Genomic DNA, 22,591 nt, shown 5'->3' with positions numbered 1-22,591 from the left:
GTAACGCAGTTTCTTGAAGTGTCACCCGGCAAACCAATTTATAAGACGTTGTCACGTCAAAAAATTAGTTCTCTCATGTATCCAAATAACATTATTAAAATATCAGAACTACTACAAAATACTAGTAGCTCTGTGAACAGTAGACCTCACGCAGTATTTTCATCCACAAGTACCTGATTGAAACTATTGACCTTATGGTAATACAACAATAGACTGGCTTCTCCACACATTTGTGTAATCACTTGTCAGCTGATTTATGATGAATAATTCTATAGTCTGATTTTCACTCTAATATTGGCGTATGAAGGAGGCCCCTTTTTCCTTTTATATTATCCTTGAAATGCAAAATTTCCAAAAACCTTGTATATACATCGACGCGCAATTAAAAAAGGAACATACCTGTCAAATTTCATGAAAATCTATTACCGCGTTTCGCCGTAAATGCGCAACATATAAACATTGAGAGAAATGCCAAACCGTCGGCTTGAATCTTGGACCTCACTTCGCTCGGTCAATAAATTGCAAGCACACCCCTTTTTTATGTCTATATTGGAGGGACTTTGACAGCTTATCACACAAATTATACATGTATAGGCCTGAAATAGAGCCGAATAAAATAACAACTTTATATGATATGATTGATTAAATGGGCATGTACAGATAAATGATGATACATAATAAATACGGATATAAAGGCATGGTCGCGCCTGACACCATGCAATGTCCCAATCCCACCACGGATCACAACGGACTATATATTTTTTTTGCGAATATTCAAAATAGCAATAGGAATAAAAATGAGGAGAAATATGAAATTTAGAAAGAAAATAAAGAAAGTTAATAGTACAGTATATAATAGACTAATGTTATTTAATGGAATGGCGTACCTACTATAGCATATCAATAGGCTCTTATTTCTTTTATTTGTATTATTTTTATCATGTTTTTTTCATTTTTATTTGTAAGATTTTTATTGTAAAAGATACATATTTGGAAAAACTCATTGTCTCCATTGTGAATAAATAAAAAAATAAAATAAATAAATAGAAAGAGTAGGTTTGGTACAATAGTCTACTTTATAGTTTTGAATACTTTTTATTTTGAATTGTTGTAGACACAGGCAAAAGCAAAGTCACATAGAACCAAAGACCTTAAAGAGATATAGACCCACAATGCCTATGCCTTCCCAATGATAGCTCTTACTTGAAATTGAAGGCCGCCATTGGGGTATTTTAGCACGAGTATTATATCTATATATATTTGTAATACAATAGATCACAAAGGCATTGGTGGCATTGGTATGTAATAATCTTATGGGTTTCCCCCTCAATGGCGGATTTCAATTTCAAGTACGACACTAACACTATATGTGAGTCTATGCATCTTTAAGGTCTTTGCATAGAACTATGCTTCAAATTGCTTCAAATGACAGTTTTTAATTTGGCTTAATCTTCAGCAACATCAAGCTATCGAACAAATACTACACAGCTACTTCTTAATCGAGCAATTTACGTATTTTTAAAAGATATAGATTCGATACGGAGTATACTAAACATGTTCGATTAACAGCCTTCCATAACGTAACGACGAACTTGGCTACTCTAATTATTTATAGTCTATTCCATATCTCTTTGCTTTTTTGATTGCATTTTGGTTTTGGACTTGGGTTGGTTCTTGAATCAGACAATTTACCGATTTGTGATTTTAAAGTTAAACATTCATATTGTTTCATTAGTATTTCATGAAGTGCGTGCAATAAAAAAATATTGACATAATCTTGCTTAGTCTGTTGTACTAGTTTGTAAGAAATGGGTAATATCCAACTTGATAATTTTCCAAACTTGTTTGAATACATACATAGATAGAATATTGAGTGAAGATTTCATAAAACTTTTAAATTATCTTTCACCAATTTACCAAGATGATTCCTTCAGATTTTGATTCGTCATGCAATCCTGTAAACTTCTTAGCTCAGGTAAAAATTTCTAGTTACAACAATAATTTATTGAACAATACTATAATGATGCATTGTAGCCTATACAAGGATAATTCATGAAAAATGTTTTTCATTCTAGTAGCTCAGGTTGTTTTATTGATTCCAGAATTACACTGCTCTCTTGCTTTGAAGTTTTGAATTATACTAGGCCTTGATTAAATTATGTGATGTCTTCACAAAGATAGCCTTTAAGTTAGGTTTAATTACCGTACCTAACTAACTTAACTTGGACAAAGCATATAAACAAAACATAGCTCTTGTGCAAAAGCAACGCATAGGCCTATAATATGCATTTTTCCAAGTCTCTTTGCCTATTGTATGATAATTTTAATTGGATATTTTTGGGAATTTTGTTTTCCTTGGAATGAAACAGCTCAAGTAGGCCTACTATTTTACCGGCAATAAGATCTTTCTTTGAACACACTGCATAAATTAACATTATCAATTGTTACTCTATTGTAGCTCCTACTTGCTGTCGCGGGAACACAGAGTTAGACATTTTTGAAAGTTTGAAACAATGATGAACATGGCATTTCCTAATCCGTGTTCCCGCAACAGCTTGTAAAAGCTACACAGTCCTTGTGTGCAGCGTGCTCTACCAATTATCGCCAAAGGATACTAAGAACTGTCCATAAATTGCTTAAAAATTGGGATAATTCTGCGTGTCGGTTGACAATCAACATCCAGTTGGCCTATTGTATGATAAGGGGCTAGTTTTTTGGTAGCTGCAGCAAAAACGCAGAATTGGAATGTCATATTGTGTGCATTTGAGCTCCGCACATATTGCTTTTTCGCAATAGCAGGTGGAAGCTACTATTGTCTCTCTGTGCAGTCTGTTTACTATACTAACATTTCTTTCTAAAACGGCTTCTCAGTTGTCAAATAAGACACTAATCAGTATTAGAAAGATTTTGAACATGATTTGGTCCTCTGTTTTTTCACATTTATATAAATGTCTCAGCAAAGAGGGGAAAGCATTACTATTTGCTGACTATTCTACTCTAATCGCCCAAGATAAAGATCCTCATTTGGCTATTCTCAGATCAGCTCAATTGCTGGAGGAAGCCAGCTCATGTTTCAGAGTGAACACGCTTTGCGCTGTGCATGAACGAGGCCAAGACACAAATGTTGGATAGATAGCGGCAAAAAATTTAAAATTGACAACAAAGACTAAGATCAAGATAATGACTAGGACTAAGGTCAGTCGTAGATCTCAGAAAACATTGTATTGCCTCTTCATCCAGTGAGTAGAGTGCTAGGCTCTTAAGCCTCTCCCGAATTGCCCTCTCAAAGACCTTCTCCTTCAATGTCTTTCACGGATATACACGGGCATCATATTGAAGATCTTGAGTGCTGGGACAAGGAAGTTATTATGCAATCGAGTCAGTATGGCCTGATGCAAATTGATATAATTTCTCCTCACTTTTTCGTCAATTAAATATTTTGACTCTGCCATCAACATTCATCTTGGAGTCGGCCATGATGGTGAAGAGGAAGCCAGAATTGTTTATTAGAAATGAGACAATCCATCCATACAACACTCGACAAGCAGGATTGATTCATGTGGAGCAGGTGACATCTACTTTAGCAAGAAATGGGGCCCAAATTCCTCAGTTCCGCCATATTCAATAGGGTTCCAGCGGACATTAGAACCATAGTGAGGGAGGACAGGTTCAAGAGGGCACTGAAGACCTACCTGCTAGCCAGACCTTATTACTCTGTAGAGGAATTTCTGCAGAGCGACGACCACGACGCAGCAGCGTTTCCAGTGGGATAACAACAAGTATGAAGTATAAGTATCAAGTATCCTCCTTGTGATGCGGCCTCTTTGCTGAAAGCTACGTATATGTTTGCCTCTTCTCAAGAGTAACAGCAAACTAAACAGATTCTGACTATAGACCGTCATAATCTCCAGTCTCCTAGAGATTGGCGCAAAGTGTTCTAGCCGATGAGACGAGGTGATGATCCAAAGAACCTTATTTTGTAGTAGCAAGATCTTTCTGCAGCCGCCTGCAAGACCCCAAAGCACAATGACATAATTAATATGGGTGTGGAAGAAGCCATGGTATGCCGTAACCCGGTACTCCAAAGAAGCATGTCCTCTCAATTCGCGCATTAGATAAGTGACTCTTGACAGTCTATTGCAGATCCCATGTCAATGTGGCATCCATCATGAATCCAAGCACCTTTACACTGCGATCCCCAAAGATTGGTGGATTCCGCCTTAGAGAGTTTGAGTCTTCCTCTCATCCAGTGCAAGTTTGTTCATAAGTAGCATTCAACGGCATTCATAAGTTGCATTAAGTAGCATTCGGAACCAATCACTGGCAACCTCCAACCGTTTGGCAGACCTGTGTATTGCCACATCCACATCTCTATCCCTAGACCTTGAAGCGTAGTCCACCTTTCTTTGGTGAGCTCGAGTTAAACTTCTTGGATTTATGGTGGTGGATGCCTCTCTGTCATGGGATCCACATGTAGATATATGGTCTGTAATCGACTCCAAGTTCATCTACCTGATGCGGAAGTTGAGAAACATTGTTACTAAGAGTTATCTGGTTACTGCATATCATGCCCTTTTTCATAATCACGTCAATTATAGAATTGTACTTTGGGGTCACAAGCATTTGTGAGAGGATTCTCCTTCTTCAAAAAAAGTAGTGCGAATCATGATGTCATCTCCACCCCTGGAACATTGCCGGCCACTTTTTCTAAGATGGGGATTCTTAATGTATTCAGCCAATACTTACTCAGCACCTTGACACTCTTGAAGGGTCGGATTCATACGCTGCAAGCAAGAAGCCAATTCCATGATCACAACCCCAGGAGGCGTAATTACATTAATCTACATTACTAAAGACTGATCAAATCACACAACAGCTATCCCATTCAAACACTGAAGATATTCAATGGACTTCCCCAGTGTTTTCGTGAATTGGAAGAAAAATCATTCAGGAAAGTACTGCGAGATAAACTACTTAGCCTCCCACTCCACTCATTGTGTGAGGAAGGAGGATATTTATTGTTTTGAAGGGACGGTTTCAAGGATCCAAAGTTTCAAAGAACCACACACGTCAACCGAAGCTTATTGTGTTCCCAAGTAGTATGTTAGTTAGGCAAACCAATACATGTGTTCTTTTCAAGAACCAGGAGTTTTTCCCCATACTAACATCCCATTCATCACCCGGTTGCTTGTTGCAATCCAGTGTGATATGCCTGGCAGTCTCTTCAGACTGATTAGTCCTCGTGACCTACGTGAGTTCCACTCCTGGCCTTCTTTGAAGGCCCTACCGCTGAGGAAGGGGCGGCCAAGCTGCCTCTAGGGCGCCCGGCCACCCTTGACTCAGCCTCTTGACCCACATTTGTGCCTGGAGTTTCACCCATCTCTGGTCTCTTGGGTTTTTTCTTTTTGCCCCTGCGAAACTTCGCAGGGTCTGAAGCCTCACCTCTCCCAAGAAGTTTTGCCTTAATGGCCGTCCTTCTTTGAGCAGTGGTGAGGTTTGGTCACTCCACCCAAAACTCGTGACCTACGTGAGTTCCACTCCTGGTATTTTTGTAGGTCCTTCAGCTGAAGGAGGGGCCACCAAATTGACCCGGCCACCCTCGACTCAGCCTCTTGGGTTTTACTTTTTGCCCCTCCGAAACTGCCCTGATGGGGCAGATCCCGTGGGTTTGGAAGGCAAGGCAACTTCTGGAGCTGCCTTGAGGTCCATTTTAGTCGCCTCCTACGACAAGCATGGATACTGTGGGTGAATTCTGGTTTTCAACACATTCTTGAGTACGATGATCGGCTCAAAGGTCCCCCAACCCACAGGGGGCTCACATATTTAAGTTTTATTCACATATATAGCATGCCATCTTGATTAAGTATAATTCTGGTGAACTTTTGTGTTTTTGAGTTTCTAATTTTTCGATGACCTAATCTATTCAGCACAAGTCATCCATTGATTGATGAAGAGTTGAATTGATTTTTTTTTATGAAGTTCACAGGTTCCTATTGTAGAGAAAATATTTATTCCAAGATACAGACTGAAGAATTCCAAATCCAGCTTACCTATAGAGTTTCCCATACATTTTCAATCAACATACTACCTACCTACACAGATTATAGTATTATGGGAGTAGCGTTTTCTTCTAATCATAATGTCCTGGTTATCATGGCTCTTTTGTCATTGTTATCAAACAGCTTTGACTATGATTCATGGCGGTAGGTTAAAATGATAACTTATTCAAATCAATAGGTTCAATGGTTCATTCGATTTAATGAGCTTTCTACTGTTGAAAATTACTGAGATATTGCAATTATTCAAATTCTAATGAATTTATTATTATTAAACGATAATCCAAATTAAATGCTGTAATTCACTCAGAAGACTTCTGCTACTGCAAATATTGACAACAGGGTAAACATCTAGATGGGAATTCGATGAGCCTACTATTCAAAAATTATTTGTCAGCCCGGGAATCGAACCCAGTACCTCCTTGGGTACCAGGACCAGTAGGTAGTTTATCATAGTAACTTCCTGTTGTCAATATTTACAGTCGCCGAAGTCTTCGGGGTGAATTACAGCATTTGATTTGGATTTTCGTTCAATAGTAATAATTAATGAGCTTTCTGTAAAGCGGGATATAGTCTGTGAGTATGAAATGTGTTAGCCTATCTTCCTTTCTTCATTCAAACAGCGAAACAAAACGTTCAATAATGCATTCCAATTCTATGGTAGGGTCCAAATTCCCACATTTATTGTTCCTATTCATAAACTACTATTGATATTGTTGATTGTATATTGTTATTCATTTCATCAATGAACACTATGACTTATTGTTTTATTGAAATGTGTGATTCTATTGTTACTTGGCTTATGTTATATTAAGCTGGCCCACTGGTGAATAACTTGAGTGTTTATCGTAGTTATGTACGGCTATCGTGTTATGACATAACTGACAGTGTCTATCAATAAAATATATAGATATGCACCAATTTTTAAAATTGTATTTTCTTCAGGAGACCTGTAAGCCAAGGTATCATGGCTGCGATGGAGGAAAACATGAGCCTAGTACGATTTTCCAAGAACCAGCACCCACTCAGAATTCGGTTTCTGATCAGGATTGCAGTGGCTTCGATATTGTCAAGGCTACTCAGGTGAGTTAGTCATTTGAGCATTATCACAGATGCCTTACATAAGTAACCTATTGATGAACACTGTCATCAGAGTTGTATGTTTTACGAGTGTTTCATAATGAAATTAAAACATAACATGCTGCCTTTTTCACTTGATATAAGTTAAATAAAAGATTTTGATTATTTAGTTAAATATTTGACTGCATGTCGTGTGAAATACATAGAAAAAAGTGTGTTAATACATCGCAGCTGAAATCTAAAAAGTGAAGACATGAAATCTAAAAAGTAGAAGAGACAAAAAATGTGTTTTATTCCTTTGCTTAGCACCTTTTACTGGGTATTCTTTGTTGCAAATTTCATGTAGAATCTATGGTCATCGTCGACTGTTACACCTTTCGTGGGACACCCTATTCAAGTTGATTGACACAAAACCTGAATATTATAAAAGACAAAAATTGTAGGTGATGGTTTCTTGATCCATTCCGAGCTGCGATGTATTAACACACTTTTTTTATGTATTTCACACGACATGCAGTCAAATATTTAACTAAATAATCAAAATCTTTTACTTACTGACTGTAGTACTCTCGACCGTCTCGCGATCATTTTCAACAGTGCCGACCAATTCAATTTCAAATCAAACAAACTTCTTGATTATATAATAAAAACCACAAATCTTCCTAACCAACAAAAAAATTCCAGTCGGTACTGTTGAAAATGATCGCGAGACGGTCGAGAGTACTACAGTCAGTAAGTAAAAGATTTTGATTATTTACTTGAATATTCGACTGCATGTCGTGTGAAATACATCGAAAAAAGTGTGACAAAAATTGTGTTTTTATTCCATTGCTAATAAAAGTTTCTTAATTATTAAATCAATTCAACTATCATATTCGAATATAACCTACTACTGAAAATGTGCTAATAGATACCTTTGTATAAGGAACTGGTCCAGTGTAAGGTTAGGTATTTAACGAAACTAATACTCTAATCTAAATATTAAGCTAAGACAGTTGTAACATTATATTGATTGAACAGTGGTATCCATCATTTGTAATAAATGATTGGTGACCTGTTTGGTAAGAGGGGGCGATCCACCAGTTCCCAGACGGGAACACTGTAAATTGTTGTTGCGTAGCATTTGATGGTAGAGCAAAGGCAGTTGGGTTTTTTTATATTAACTAGATGTTTTTTAGAATTTGAAAGAAAAACTTTTTTTTAAGGAGTCAGATTTATTTTATTTAAAAGAAGAAATTTCTGTTTGATTTAAATGTGAATTTTAACATATTTTGGTTTTATAAAATTAGTTATGCTACAACTATTCTAATACAGAACAATTAAGGAGGGTTATGAAATTTTGAGTTAAAAAAAATTAAAAAAAAAATTAAAATAAACTTAATAAGAAAACAAAGATATTGTCAAATTTCACTAAAAATTTACTAAAAACTTTAAAACAGAACCATGGTTTCACGTAGTTAACCAACGCATCATCAGCTGTTTCTGTATCCTCAGTACAGCTGATGATGCGTTGGTTAACTACGTGAAACCATGGTTCTGTTTTAAAGTTTTTAGTAAATTTTTAGTGAAATTTGACAATATCTTTGTTTTCTTATTATGGAGAGATTTCACAACATCACCATCAATTCTACTAATTTTATTAAAATAAACTTGTTGCCAATGATTTTTCAAAACGTTAGACAGAATTGTGTTGGACAGATTATCGTGTTTTTTATTTAAACAAGTTATTTGACAGTTCAAAAAACATTATTCATTTATAATTAATTTGGAATTTCTAAAATCAAAACAATATAGAAAAAATAAATTGAATGTGGAACGATACCGTTATACAGTTGATGTCCATCCTAAGTTGCCATGGGGATGTCCAGCCACGGGGCAGCTCGGTCTGTCTCAGGAGGTAGGCGATCAAAAAGTGTGAGAAATTATTCAGAAGAAAAGTGGAAAGCTTTTTCCACAAGCTTGCTGGAGGGGAGACTAGAATGCTAGCCCCACTTCTACCTCTCCTCAGCGTTTTTAGTCTGTCAGCCAAAACTGTCTGATCAGCTTTTAGTTTTTAAAGTTGGAAAAAAATTATTCCTCTTCTTAAGGAAGGAACTGATGTTTGGGAGTATGTCAAACCTTGTGGTTCATGATCTTTCCCCCTCCTCCACTGTGACAGCCGACCCTGGCTGTACATTCTTGACTCAATGGGCTTGCTACAAAATGTTTTTACTTTAGAAAATAATCATCAAACTCTTTGAGGTTCCCTTCAGGAACTGTGACAAAGACAATAATTATCAAGTATGGTTTAAACTTAATTCCTAAAATATACAGTATATATAGTAGAAATATCCTTAAACACATAATTATGTTAACCTTATACAGTTAGACAGTAAAATAGAGATATACAGTTGGTAAAATAGAGATATACCAGTGCATCAGCAGTTAATTATAATAATATCAAGTGATCCGACTGGCTCAAGTCTGGTTGTTAGAGTTTTCAAGTCGCAACTGATCAGGGCCTCTGACATGACATAACGACTGCTTTTTAGGCAGTTGGGACCGACTACTGTTAATGTTTTTTCACATTAAACTTATTGTTGGAAATAATTTGCAGTACGGAGCATTGGAGAGGTGCCGGCAACTGATTGAAGCTGGCTACGATGTGAACAAGCCCGACAACGAAACTGTGACGCTGCTCCATTGGGCAGCCATCAATAATCGACAGGAAATCATCCGCTACTTCATTTCGAAAGGAGCCGTAGTCGATGCTGTTGGAGGAGAACTCCTTGCCACTCCACTGCACTGGGCCACCAGGTATTTGGCTTATAACAAAAATATTTCGACAATGGAAAATAATTTTAAAATTTGTTCAAGAATTAGAAGTATTTATTTATGATACTCCTTATTTATAATGATGTGCTTTGTGCTATGGTGATGGAGATTCGATTTGACCTGGTTTATACCTTTTGCTCAACTCATACTTACGCGACTCAAGTCGAGAAGAGACTGCGACTATAGTTTCTTCTCGACGCAGCATGTGTTTCCAAATGGTGACACTCAGACCAGTCGATTCTAGTCTCCGCAACGTCACCATTTGAAAACACATGCTGCATCGAGAAGAGACTACAGTCGCAGTCTCTTCTCGACCTGAGTCGCGTAAGTGTGAGTTGAGCCTTTGCTCATTGAAAGCCTGCTAAGATTTAGCAAGTCTTCTTTCATATTCATTTATCAGGTCAAAAACATCATAATATTAAAAAGAAAAACAGGGTTGGTGCACAACTTCTCTTTCTTAATTCAATTCATGCCAGTATCTTCTTATTGAAGTATATTTGAGAGAAGATGGAAAAAATGAATAAAATACAGTATTAGGCCTATAATCAATATAATTAAACAAAATTTCCGCCTGAAAGTGAAATATTGGGAAACATTGTTATTTTACATTGAAAATTGTTTTTGGAGAAACAAGATTTTAATATAGAAAAATATCTCAAACTAGTTGATTGGCTGCTTATTGGAAGTTAGGCTACATTAATTAATCGGTTAGATCTTGATAACTGCTGGCTTAGGTTGATAAATTTGTTCATTTTTAAGTTTGATAAAAGCATGTTCATTTTTGAGTTTAATAAAAGCAATTTTGTATTCTTGAGGTTGTAGATGGTTCAGTTACGAGAAAAAGATCCGTCCCCATACGGCCACTGCAATTACAAGCTTTTTCTCGTGAATGAACCATTTATACAAGTTTGAACCGTTCTATCTTCTACTGATACAATGATGGTAATGGATGTGATTAACATAAAGTATAGAAAAAAGTCTACGTGTATTCTAATATCAATCAAATCAAGATTTTTATTCGCAATTTAAACAATAATAATATCCAATACATTAAATACCAAGCACTCAGGTCCAGGAAACTGTTGTCTCCTATTGATATATTTCTTCATTTTCAATTTGATGTAAACAAATTGATTACCTTTATGTTAAAGAACAATATAATTATTCCTTAGGTGACATAAAACTTCAGTCCGTAGGCTATTATTGATAAAATAATGCTCATAGTATGATCACTAAAGGCTCCTCTATATGTATGTCCTGATGCATCTGATCCATCAATGATGATGATGATGGTAGAGTAAATTGTTTTCATAGGTATAAATCATTATGATGATGAAGTTTTAGAATAACGATATAAGTTATAGAACTCATTTCGTTTGAATGTTCAATATCTATACTTAGTATAGTTATTGTAAAACTGTCACAGATGATACAGTTTCTCGATCAATTTTATGCCATGTTTTCAACCACGGTGCAAATAAATAAAAATCAATTATGAAACTGTCACAGATGATACAGTTTCTCGATCAATTGTATGACTGTTCTCAACCACGGTTCAGATGAATAAAATTTTATTTAGAAAGTGTGACAGATTATACAGTTTCTTCCTTAATTGTATACCATGTTTTCAACCACTGTTCAGATGAATAAAATTTAATCGTAAAACTGTCACAGATGGCACAGTCTCTCGCTCAATTATATGCCATTCTTTCAACCACGGTTCAGATGAATAAAATTTAATTGTAAAACTGTCACAGATGAATGAAATTCAATTATGAAACTGTCACAGATGATACAGTTTCCTAATCATTTGTATGACATGCTTTCAACCAAGGTTCTGATGCATAAAATTCAATTGTAAAAGTGTGAAAGAAAAGATGAAACAGTTTTTTCCTTAATTGTTTACCATGTTTTCAACCAATGCTGGTATTGAATAAGGTAGACTTGTTGCAGACAAGGCCACCTTGCCAGCGTGACCCTGCTGATGCAGTACGGCGCGGACCCGTCGCTGCGTGACGGCGAGGGCTGCTCGTGCATCCACCTGGCCGCCCAGTTTGGGCACACCGCCATCGTCGCCTACCTCGTCGCCAAGGGCGTCAACCCCAACATGCACGACCGCAACGGCATGACGCCGCTCATGTGGAGTGCGCACAAAGTCAACAGGTCTGCATCCATCCATCAGTTGAATAGACACCCAATAATTTCAAGTCATTATACCGAGCAAAGTGAGGTCTAAGATTCAAGTCGACGGTTTTGCATTTCTCTTTATGTATTTGTGTTTATATTTTTATGTTTATGCTCCGCATTTACGGTGAAACGCGGCAATAGATTTTCATGGTATTTGACAGGTATGCTCCTTTTTGAAATGCGCGTCGACGAATTTAATTTTTTTTTTAAATTTCGCATTTCAAGGATAATATAAAAGGAAAAGGAGCCTCCTTCATGCGCCAATATTACCGTAAAAATCAAACTATAATTATTAATCATAAATCAGCTGTCGAGTGGATTATTAATTGCTGCAATGGCGCATGCAATTGAAAGTAACATAGTATTTTCTCCTGACTTTTCTCTGCTTTCAACTCGGTCGGGTTTTGATGATGGTATGTTGTTAACAACTGATGATTAGAATTGTCGATACACCAACTCAAATAGCCATTAGACCGGTTGCAGACGAACCACTATCGCATGTGGGATGTGGGACCGACATACCACAGAACAATACGACTAACGCAGAGAGACTTCCACACTACATTCGAGAAAACGCTCATTAGTGCGATTTTGGTATAGAAGCAAGGGGAAGCGTGGTGCTAAAACCAGTGTTACCACAATCGCAAGGAAAATAATCGCTACCACAGCGCGCAACGCCATGTGGAAGTATCAGTGCCACTGCCATGCCTGCCAATGCATTCCATATGCGCTGCGTTTGTGGTACCACAGAAGGAAAATAGTCGCTCCCACACCCCACATGCGATAGTGGTTCGTCTGCAACTGGCCTTAGTCGTTTCACACCGATATCTCGCCGAAACGACAGGACAGAATTTACTTCTATGAACAGTATTAGAGGAGACTGTGGTTTATAACTGCGCAAAGTCCACTGTTCACGGAACTACTTGTTATAACGTTATAATTATTAGACTATGAACGGTTCATGTTAAATCATGACACTTCAACCTTATACATTACACGACATTAACACTGCAACAATTAAAGATCATTGAACTCACAAATCCCGTCCGGTAGGCGTAAACAGTAAGACAGTATAAAATTCAATCACTGTCTCTTTCTTCATAAACGCGTATTCATTTATGGTCTAATTACATCAGCACTTTGAAAAAATCACATAGTAATTATTGCTAATTACATCAGCACTTTGAAAAAAACGAAACGTTAATTATGAATTTAATTGAACTAAATATGAAAAAAACAGCAACCACTCCGTACATAATTTTAAGTTTTGTGTGTGTGTGTATGTGTTTGTGTATATGCGTGTGCGCGTGTGAATGTGTGCAATAATGAAATAAATAGAAATTAAATATAAATTGACATATTGATTTATTTCAATATGCTATCATATTCAATTATTATGTTCTTCATGTTATAATATTTAAATTTGTATATTAATATTTTATTATATATATTCAAGTGTCCCCACACAGGGTAGCCTAGCCTATAGGGAACACATTTTAGAAATTAGGAAACAATATTGTATTTGCTTTTTGGGATGTATTTGATTGTTTATTTATTTTTTTGAATAGAGAATTTGAATTAAAAAAATATATATAATTATGACCTGAAATTAGTGGCTTTCTAAGTATATTTATAAGGCCTGATGTTATATGAAGCTACTGGATACTTGTTTGATATTTTGAGAAGCTGTTATATCTATCTCTTACTAGGTTTTTACTCAAGATCTACTTTTATAGGAATAGGAAATTTTAGTTGATAGTTATTTTCGACTGAAATATTCAATGAAATGCATTTTGAAAATAATGTAACCTATGAACTGTTTCCTCAAATAAGGGGTATTTGAAGTTTTTGGTGATTGTCTATAAATAAGATTCCTGAATATTTTGAGAACGGCGGATTTTATAAAATTTGAGAAGTATAATGGTTGGTTTATATTCAATCTATAAGTTATTTTCTAATAATTCGTATTAAAATTATCAATCTAATGAGAATAAATTAGATTCTCGATAAATTATAATAATTGTACGAAGATGTTTTTCAAGTTTGAGTATGCATTTTGAAGACTTCTGCCACTGCAAACTTTCGTAACAGTGTTTAAGTAGCTGTAGCTATTAATAATGTGAGTTATTTATTTGTCAATATTTGCACTTACAGAAGGCAAATTTTCGTTGAATTAAATATGAAGTGTTTGAGAACAATCGAGCTAAAGCAGTCCTCTATTTTTGTTTTATCTATCTTGAGAAGTTGAGAAACATGTTGATGTATCATATTCTAACTGAACATTTTATGTTTGTTCAGTTTGGACCCAACAAGACTGTTGCTGACCTTTGGTGCATGCACGACGGTGCAGGATAAGTACAAACAGAATACTGCGCTGCATTGGGCCATTCTAGCCAAAAACCACACTGCTGTGTCGACGCTAGTCATGCATGGTGCCAGTCTTGACATTGCAAATGCTCAGGTGAATTGCAAATTACATTTTAGAATTGAAATTAGAATGTGGTAGACTTGTGTCATTTTCTGATGACACGTATAATTTTATTATAGAAAAACTGGGATTCAGGGTTACTGATTAGATTTCTGATATCCTATTGTATCTATTGCATTGTGTGTTGAAATTGTATTGTACTTATTGCGTTGTAATTGCATTTAGTTCAATTATTCTGTTCTGATGTATAATGAGATACATGTTATAAAGTCAGTTGAAATGATAGGACCACATTCTCTGTTACCACCGCCTTTTATATTAGCTGTGATTCAAGTAATTCCGGTATATCTGATCTAATACTAATGACTGATACTTTTTGATAATCATCAATTGTATCTCAAATATATTCTATTCGTCAAGAAAATATTATATTTTTCACGATTTAATAATAAAATTTCTTAATTTGGTTCTTCATAGTTAACAAAAGATTTGGCAACATTTCGGAGGTATAAAAGAAGAGTAGAGAGCTATCTGCTTTGTCTAATTACAGACAAGGATAGCAAACCAATGATAATCAGGTACTGACTTTATAACATGCATCTCACTATAGGCAATAGTAGTTTCTGATACTCCAAGTATAATTTAATATTTCTTTACATGTTATGCATATTCGATCTGTTTATATTATCCACTGCTATTTAATTAGTGCAATAGTCGTCATTCATGATAATTCTCCAAGAAATAACCTATAATCTATTTTTAGACCATCCATGTCATCATTTAATCTATCATGATAATATTCTGATTGTAGATACAACCTTTCCCTTTTACAGAAAAAGTTTATAACTGGTATTTTTTAAAGATTTTTTGTTTTTGCATAAATCTCAACTCACTGGCTGGCAGTGGAAGTCAATCAAACTTTAGTAAAAGTTGTTCTTGAATATTTACTGTTAACATTGAGATAAAATAGTCATATAATCTCTACATGTCATATCTGCATAATAATTTTATACACGATATTTCAGAGTGGACTTTACAAAATTGATGATTCATTCAATTTTTCCAATAAAAATACATAGCTGATGTATTTCATGTTTTTTGAAGAGAAATACCTCAAGTTTTTAAAAGTTTTTAGGCGCGATTTTGCACTTATAAACGTTTTTCCTTTGAAATAACACTACATCTAGGCTATGTATGGCTTTTTGAATAAATTCATATGGATTATCAAAGTTGCGAAGTACTATTTTATTTCAAAGATTCTTGATCCTGAAGGTATTTATCGTGTTTCAATAGATTCCACATCGACAGTAAAATTTAAATTCATGATAACTAAGGCTCAACTCGCACTACATCGACTCAAATTGTACGACTCCAGTCGAGGATACTCAAGTCTCTCGACCTTACGATTTTCTTGCTCATTGTCACTAATTCAGTTTCATGCTACTCCATTTCTGACCTCACATTATTAAAAATATGAGATCCAATTCGTCACTTCTGCGCATGTAACAAATTTTATAATAATTATTATGAATATATTGTCTAATCTAATTCTTCTATCTAATATCTAAAATTAATGATAAAACATCACTTTTCATGAAACATAACCTCATTTTCATTAAAAATGAACGGTACTACGCAACTCTAGTCGAGGCTCGACCAACATGTCGAGTCGACGCTCGACTCAGTCTCACAGTCGTGAGGTCGCGGAGACTTGAGTCGACTGGTCTGAGTGTCACCATTTGAAAACACATGCTGCGTCGAGAAGAGACTAGAGTCGCAGTCACTTCTCGACTTGAGTCGCGTAAGTGTGAGTCGAGCCTAACAGTTGACTCCAATCAACTACGCTGCATTAAATTTATAGAAATATTTGATATCAATTTGGTTTATTGTTTGAGCAGGGTAAAACACCTTACTCTATGCTGATGAACGACAAGTGCGCTCCTTGGGCTGGCAAGAAAGTGATGGAAAAAGTAATGGAGCATACCGTATCAAATAGAAATCAACATTCCTGTCTCCGATTTTCCAAAGACAAAGTGAGTAAATTAATATTGTTGTGAATAATTGTATCACATAATAATTTTATTTTATTTGTAGTATTGTTCATAATACGAACTGGTGTCGTATTTTTTCTTGGCTCCACTTTGTACGTTTTGCTGGTGACGAGACATAGTAACAATCACGGTATTTAGATGAAAATATACCGTGGTAACAATAAGGCACTTGATTCGGTGCTGATTACAAAGTTAATGACGCTAGTTTATATATTTATGAATTTGATCGTATTGCTTATTTATGGATTTCTCATACTTGGTATTCAATCATTTACCGTGCAGGCCTATACGGAATCGGCCTAGAGATTGAATTTCCTATTAGAAAAGTAGTGTCCTGTTTGTTTAGGTGAAGGCTGTTTACTGTAGTTTGTAATTGTACACGAACAGTGCTAAATACTTGAAAATTATTCTATTTATTTGGTACGGTATCAAATCCTTGTTGTGACATTGAATTTTTACATATCGATTATTAATATAAAAATGAAAATAATTGATAATAAGATTGCATAAACAACATTCAATAATTTATATCTAATCTATATGTCGCTCCAGCATTCAATTTTTTATCAATTTCAATAAATTATTATTAGTACTTAATCATTCCATGTGATATTTTAGTGTATTGATGAAAGATGAAATGCAAAAGGTTAATGAAGAATAGATACTGATCTCTTGTTTCATTTTTTCTGGTTGGTGCTTTTCACTTATTGCTGAAGTGTGCCATTTGGTTTAAAAAGGTCAGTTTTCATGATACTTCTAAAAGAATATTCTAATATTATTGTTAACGTAAAATAATCTTTCAAAAGAGCAATATTTATTGACAATATTTTGCATCTTATTACCAACGATTGTAATGTTGTAATTAAATTTATCTGTCTGACATCTGACAATCATTGATTCTTGATCTCATTGATTGATTTACTTGTAATTCGATTATTCTAGTCAGTGGAAATTAGTTGATAAAATTCTTTGGATCGTCTCTTTTTTATGCATTTTTTTTATTGTAACACGAGATGATCCAAAGTTCAGTTTTCTCGAAGACAGTTATAGTGCATGCAATACTTATAGTATATAAGGTATTTATCAAGATTTCTACATACATGCCTCTATGATCAAAATACCCATTGATGTGCAGATATTTTTAACGTAGGTTAAATTCCAAAAATTGAGAATATTAACATCATATTACACTCTTCTATTAAATTAGCTATCTTATTAGGTCAGACTTCCTTGCTGGTCATATTGTTCACGGGTTGTACAAGGGAGTGGAAAGAATCCTATATAGTGATGTGAAGTCTGCAAATTTGAAACATAGAAGTTTGTTACTTCAAAACAGAAAAATAGTTCGTTGAATCGCACTGAGCATCAACCAGTACATGAGAATTAACCAATGGCGTATTAAATCATTCCCACACCTTCAATATGAATTGAATATGAATAAATTGAATAATTGAGTACAATACAAATTTAATTATAATAATTATTATGCGAATAATCCAGCTGGCTCAGATCGTTAAATAGTAGACTTGAGATGCGCGTGAACACTAGCGTCAGGGGATCAATTTTCATAACGGCAAGGAAAGTTGTGTAAGTGCGCCACACCAGATTTTTAATTGTTATTAAATGAAAAACCCAATTGAAAGCTGTAAATTACCCCGAAGACTTCTGCAACTGCAAATATTGACAATAGGGTAAACAGCTATATATGGAAACTCGATGAGCGCTACTATACAAGAATTATTTGTCAGCCCGGGAAACGAACCCAGTACCTCCTTATTGCCGGTCAGGAATGCTTACCCTTACTAGCGGCCAGTCAATCTAAAGATGGAAATAAATTGGAAGTTGGAAATCATTTTTGTATAGTAGCACTCATCGAATTTCCATAGGTATATAGCTGTTTACCCTGTTGTCAATATTTGCAGTAGCAGACGTCTTCGGGGTGATTTACAACATTCAAATGGGATTTTCGTTTAATAATAATTATTAATTGATTAGCATTTGAACAAATGCAACTTCCAATTTATTTCCATCTGTATACAAATATAAGTCTTTACATCATTGTTGGTTGGAATCGTATTGGTCAAATTGTTAAGCTACGGCTGTATGACTCTGAGCCGTGTGGCTCTAGCTGCGATGTATCAACGGCTGTAGTCGACACATTTTATATTATCATTATTATATTTGTCATAATATAATAAATTAAACATAATTTAGACTACAATAATATTTTACAGTAACATATTCCACAGTCGTTAATACAGCACGGCTACAGTAGTCGCTTAGGAGTCGGTCCTTAAGGTCCAGTTTGCTCCACATTAACAATTTTGAACTAGCACACACGTGGGTACTAGTTTTAATAACTTTTATTCAATAAAAACTGACTGTAGTGTCGTGAAAAATAGTTAAAAAACTATTTTTTTACTAACAGTTCGTCATGGAATGTGAAATAGATGAGCTGTAATCTGTTTATAATTCGAAGTTTTAAAAGAATTCAGCTGAATCTAATTGGTTTCATCTTCATACATCCTGGGAGGAAATAGTTATTTGTGCAACTAGTGCGCAAAGTGCCACTTTGCTGCACCGAAAGAAATGTTTACGCACGAGCCGTAGGCGAGTGCGGAATGATGGTCTTGAGTGCAGCAAAGAAACTTTACGCACGTATTGCACATTAAATTTTTCCTAGAGTTACCATAGAATGTAAAAAGTCAGTAATAGGCGGTGAACATGTACTATACTAAATAAAATGTTTGTGCAAATCTGTAGTATTTTTAATGCTGATAATAAATATTGCAAACATTCCACAACAGAATTATTTCAAATTCAGTCTAAATGACAATAGAATGAATATTATAAAGTTATATGAGATTCAATTATAATAATACTTCATCTACAAGAAGTCATCAGCAAGTGTGGAAATGGCCATATCACTTTTCTGGATATGTATTTTAAGCCATCAATGAGCCTCACAACGTTATACTTCACTAACAGTTTTATATTCTCCTATCCGAAAACACAAAAGTTATTCAGCAAAATTTTGCTTATACTTATACGGTGCCCATTAATTTGTTTTATTGATTAATTTGTCTATGCGATCGAAGCTGTAAGCTTATGTTCTAATTTTTCTATTAATGTAAATGAATGATTAAGTTAATTGGCCCAGGACTGATCAAGGAATAGGCTAATGATCAGCCCTCAGGACAGACTTAAGTCTAACCTGACCATTCTATGAAATTGTCATGTGTATTATTTATTCCAGTTCCAAATATCCTCAAGTTTGAGTCTGAATGATATATTATACTCTATATTAGTGTAAAAATATAGTTTCAGCTTGTTTTTTATGTAAATACATGAGTAAACGTGTCAATTAGGCCTTTCTGCTTTTCTGGCCAAGCGCTCAGTATTTTACTGTTGTATTGTTGGCATTATAGCAAAACGGAAACAGCTGATTACAGCGGGACAATTCAAATGAGCATGCTCTCCAAACTATTTTGTAAAATTACGTTTCGATTTCTTTGTAGGCCTATTCAAAGCAAAACCTTTGAAAGGTGAATGAATAAACATATCATTTTACGTTATGTTATTATTGATCATTGATCCTAACCAGTGATTTTGGAATAAAAATTTCATTAGGCTATTAAGTTTGAAAACGTATTTGTTTTGAAAAAAACTGGAGAAATAATTTATTATTATTATTATTAATATGTTGAATATGACATTGATTAATAACATTCAGATTGAAATATGAATTTTAAGGCAATCCTTGTATTATTTCGCTTGAACATTTTTAGGTTATGTCAGAGTCGTAAAATGAGGTTAGTTTTTACACATAATTCTGATAAAATTATATTCCAAAATGAACTTGCAAACTATAAATTATGAATTTAGATGGACTAATCCAAATAATATAGGTTTTCCATGACATCTATTTGGGTTTTTATCTACTCCAAAACAATGACTGAATTGTGTTTGCTTAGTAAGTCTAGAACTTGAATTTAAACCCTACCCCAGCCGAGGGTTTAAAATCACGCTGTTTGAAGTCCTGGACTTAACGATTTTTGATAAATCAATGGCCCATATGAATAAAGTTGAGCATTTGCTTCATTTTCTATGAATAAACGTGAGCAAAACCATTTGCTCATGCTCATCAAAAAAAAAAGTTTGAGCATTTGCTCAACTTTTGAAGCAAATGCTTCAAAAAAGGTGAGTCTAGTCTAGAGCCGCTTATCACCTTTTGCTCATAGTAAAATGGCTCAACTAATTCGTATGAGGAAGAGGAAACTATACCAGATACTATCACAACCAATAGTGTAGAACTATAAAACTCTTTATAGATTCAACCATGATATAATATATATATCACCATTATTCCTACAAAAGAATAAATACAAAAGCTACCTGTTTTAAAGATAGCCAAAACAAAATAGAAAATAGGCATTTAAGAATATGAGAGTGTAGACGATTATAAGAAGGCTATTGATATTATAAGAATATGCTGAAGATTATTATAGAGATGACATTTTTTCACGCTATTATTTCAAAATTCTGAACTCAACTAACCTAGAACTGTATTCATAAAAAATAGAAAACAGAGCAGACGACGCAAACACAAGCGGTGCCCCCTGTTTGCATATTTAGCGCTTCCGTGAGCTATAAATACAAATTAGGGCTACAAAAGCGAATCAGCTGACGAAAAATCTTTAAAATACGTGAGCATTTGCTCCAGAGTTCAGGAGCATAAGGTAAGAGTATAAGGTAGAGCTTATTCATATCAAAATGAGCAAATGCTTTTGCTTCTACCTTTTGCTCATGAGCAAAACCTTATGCTCAATGCTTTTGCTCATGAGCATTTGCTCTGGTTTTATTCATATGGGCCCTTGATTTATCAAAAATCGTTAAGTCCAGGACTTAAAACAGCGTGATTTTAAACCCTCGACTCGGGTAGGGTTTAAATTCAAGTTCTAGACTTATAAGCCCCTCACTCAGAAAGCGAAATTATAAACTCCATGGTCTAACATGATATCTAAACTCCCGATTCTATTCAAGTCCTCAACTACGTTAACGCTTTGACTCGGAAAGCCAATTTTCTGATTCCAGAGTTTAAAGCCAGTTAAAGTTTAGAACTTAGCTAAATCCCGAGCTCGGAAACCGGCCCTAAGTGTTTGCCGCACTAAAATCTACATTCCTGCACTGGGTGTGGGAATAAGGTATTTTGCGTACTATAATTGATGCGGGAATGAGCACTTTTTCGAGTAACTGCAGGAAAAATGTTGAACTTTACAACGATTATTACTGTGTTGTTTTATTTGCAGAGGTTACGCTATTGGTGTATGATAGGAACGCCATTTCTAGTGTTCTACGGTGTGGGGCAGACGTTCCAGGCTGATTTGCTGTACCCAGTGAAGACTGGCATCCTGATCTCCGGCTACTTCTGCCTCTACTTTGCCGATCGCTTCCTCTTCGATGATCGGCTCATGAATGTCCTACCAATGGCTGTTTATTTAGCTACTAAGGTAGGCTTTTCAACCCATCAAAAGGTTCAAAACTAACAGGACATCGTTAACACTGTTGCTTTCTGCAAGAGATTTTTGTTTTACTGCAGTGCGACCAGATACGTTGTGACTAGATACAACAATTGTGTATTTTAGAACGTGTTAATTACTACAATTTTTACTTTCCTTGCCCTATTACCATAGGTAAGGAAAGTATTGCTTTCCGAAAAAAACGAAGGTACCCTAATTTCTAAATTTATATACGTTTCAAGGTCCCCAGGATCCAAAAAAAGTGGTTTTTGGGTATTGATCTGTATGTGTAAGTGCGTCTGTTTACACGATATCTCCTCTCCCAATTAACGGAATGACTTGAAATTTGGAACTTAAGGTCCTTACAATATAAGCATCCGACACGAACAATTTCGATCAAATGAAATTCAAGATGGCGACTAAAATGGCGAAAATGATGTCAAAAACAGGGTTTTT

General features: G+C 35.1%; 1 protein-coding gene across 2 annotated transcripts in view; it reads left to right on the top strand.

Annotated features, from left to right (window-relative positions):
• Positions 1–1,624: 1,624 nt before the first annotated feature.
• Positions 1,625–22,591, top strand: part of LOC111058966 (palmitoyltransferase Hip14) — a 33,356-nt gene continuing 12,389 nt past the window's right edge. The window contains exons 1-8 of one of the 2 annotated variants that reach the window (XM_039423019.1): positions 1,639–1,975; positions 7,002–7,139; positions 9,733–9,932; positions 11,904–12,113; positions 14,436–14,598; positions 16,464–16,598; positions 17,333–17,353; positions 21,926–22,126. In XM_039423019.1, coding sequence (XP_039278953.1) covers positions 1,922–1,975; positions 7,002–7,139; positions 9,733–9,932; positions 11,904–12,113; positions 14,436–14,598; positions 16,464–16,598; positions 17,333–17,353; positions 21,926–22,126 — 1,122 coding nt within the window. In that variant the 5' untranslated portion in view covers positions 1,639–1,921. Of the gene's footprint in view, positions 1,976–7,001; positions 7,140–9,732; positions 9,933–11,903; positions 12,114–14,435; positions 14,599–16,463; positions 16,599–17,332; positions 17,354–21,925; positions 22,127–22,591 lie in introns of both variants that reach the window. The other variant, XM_039423020.1, reaches the window with a different exon arrangement.

This window comes from Nilaparvata lugens, chromosome 3, assembly GCF_014356525.2.
Source record: "Nilaparvata lugens isolate BPH chromosome 3, ASM1435652v1, whole genome shotgun sequence".
NCBI classification, from domain to species: Eukaryota; Metazoa; Arthropoda; class Insecta; order Hemiptera; family Delphacidae; genus Nilaparvata; species Nilaparvata lugens.
The sequence above is the reverse complement of the archived record's forward strand: the minus strand, read 5'-3'. Positions and strand labels throughout refer to the sequence as shown.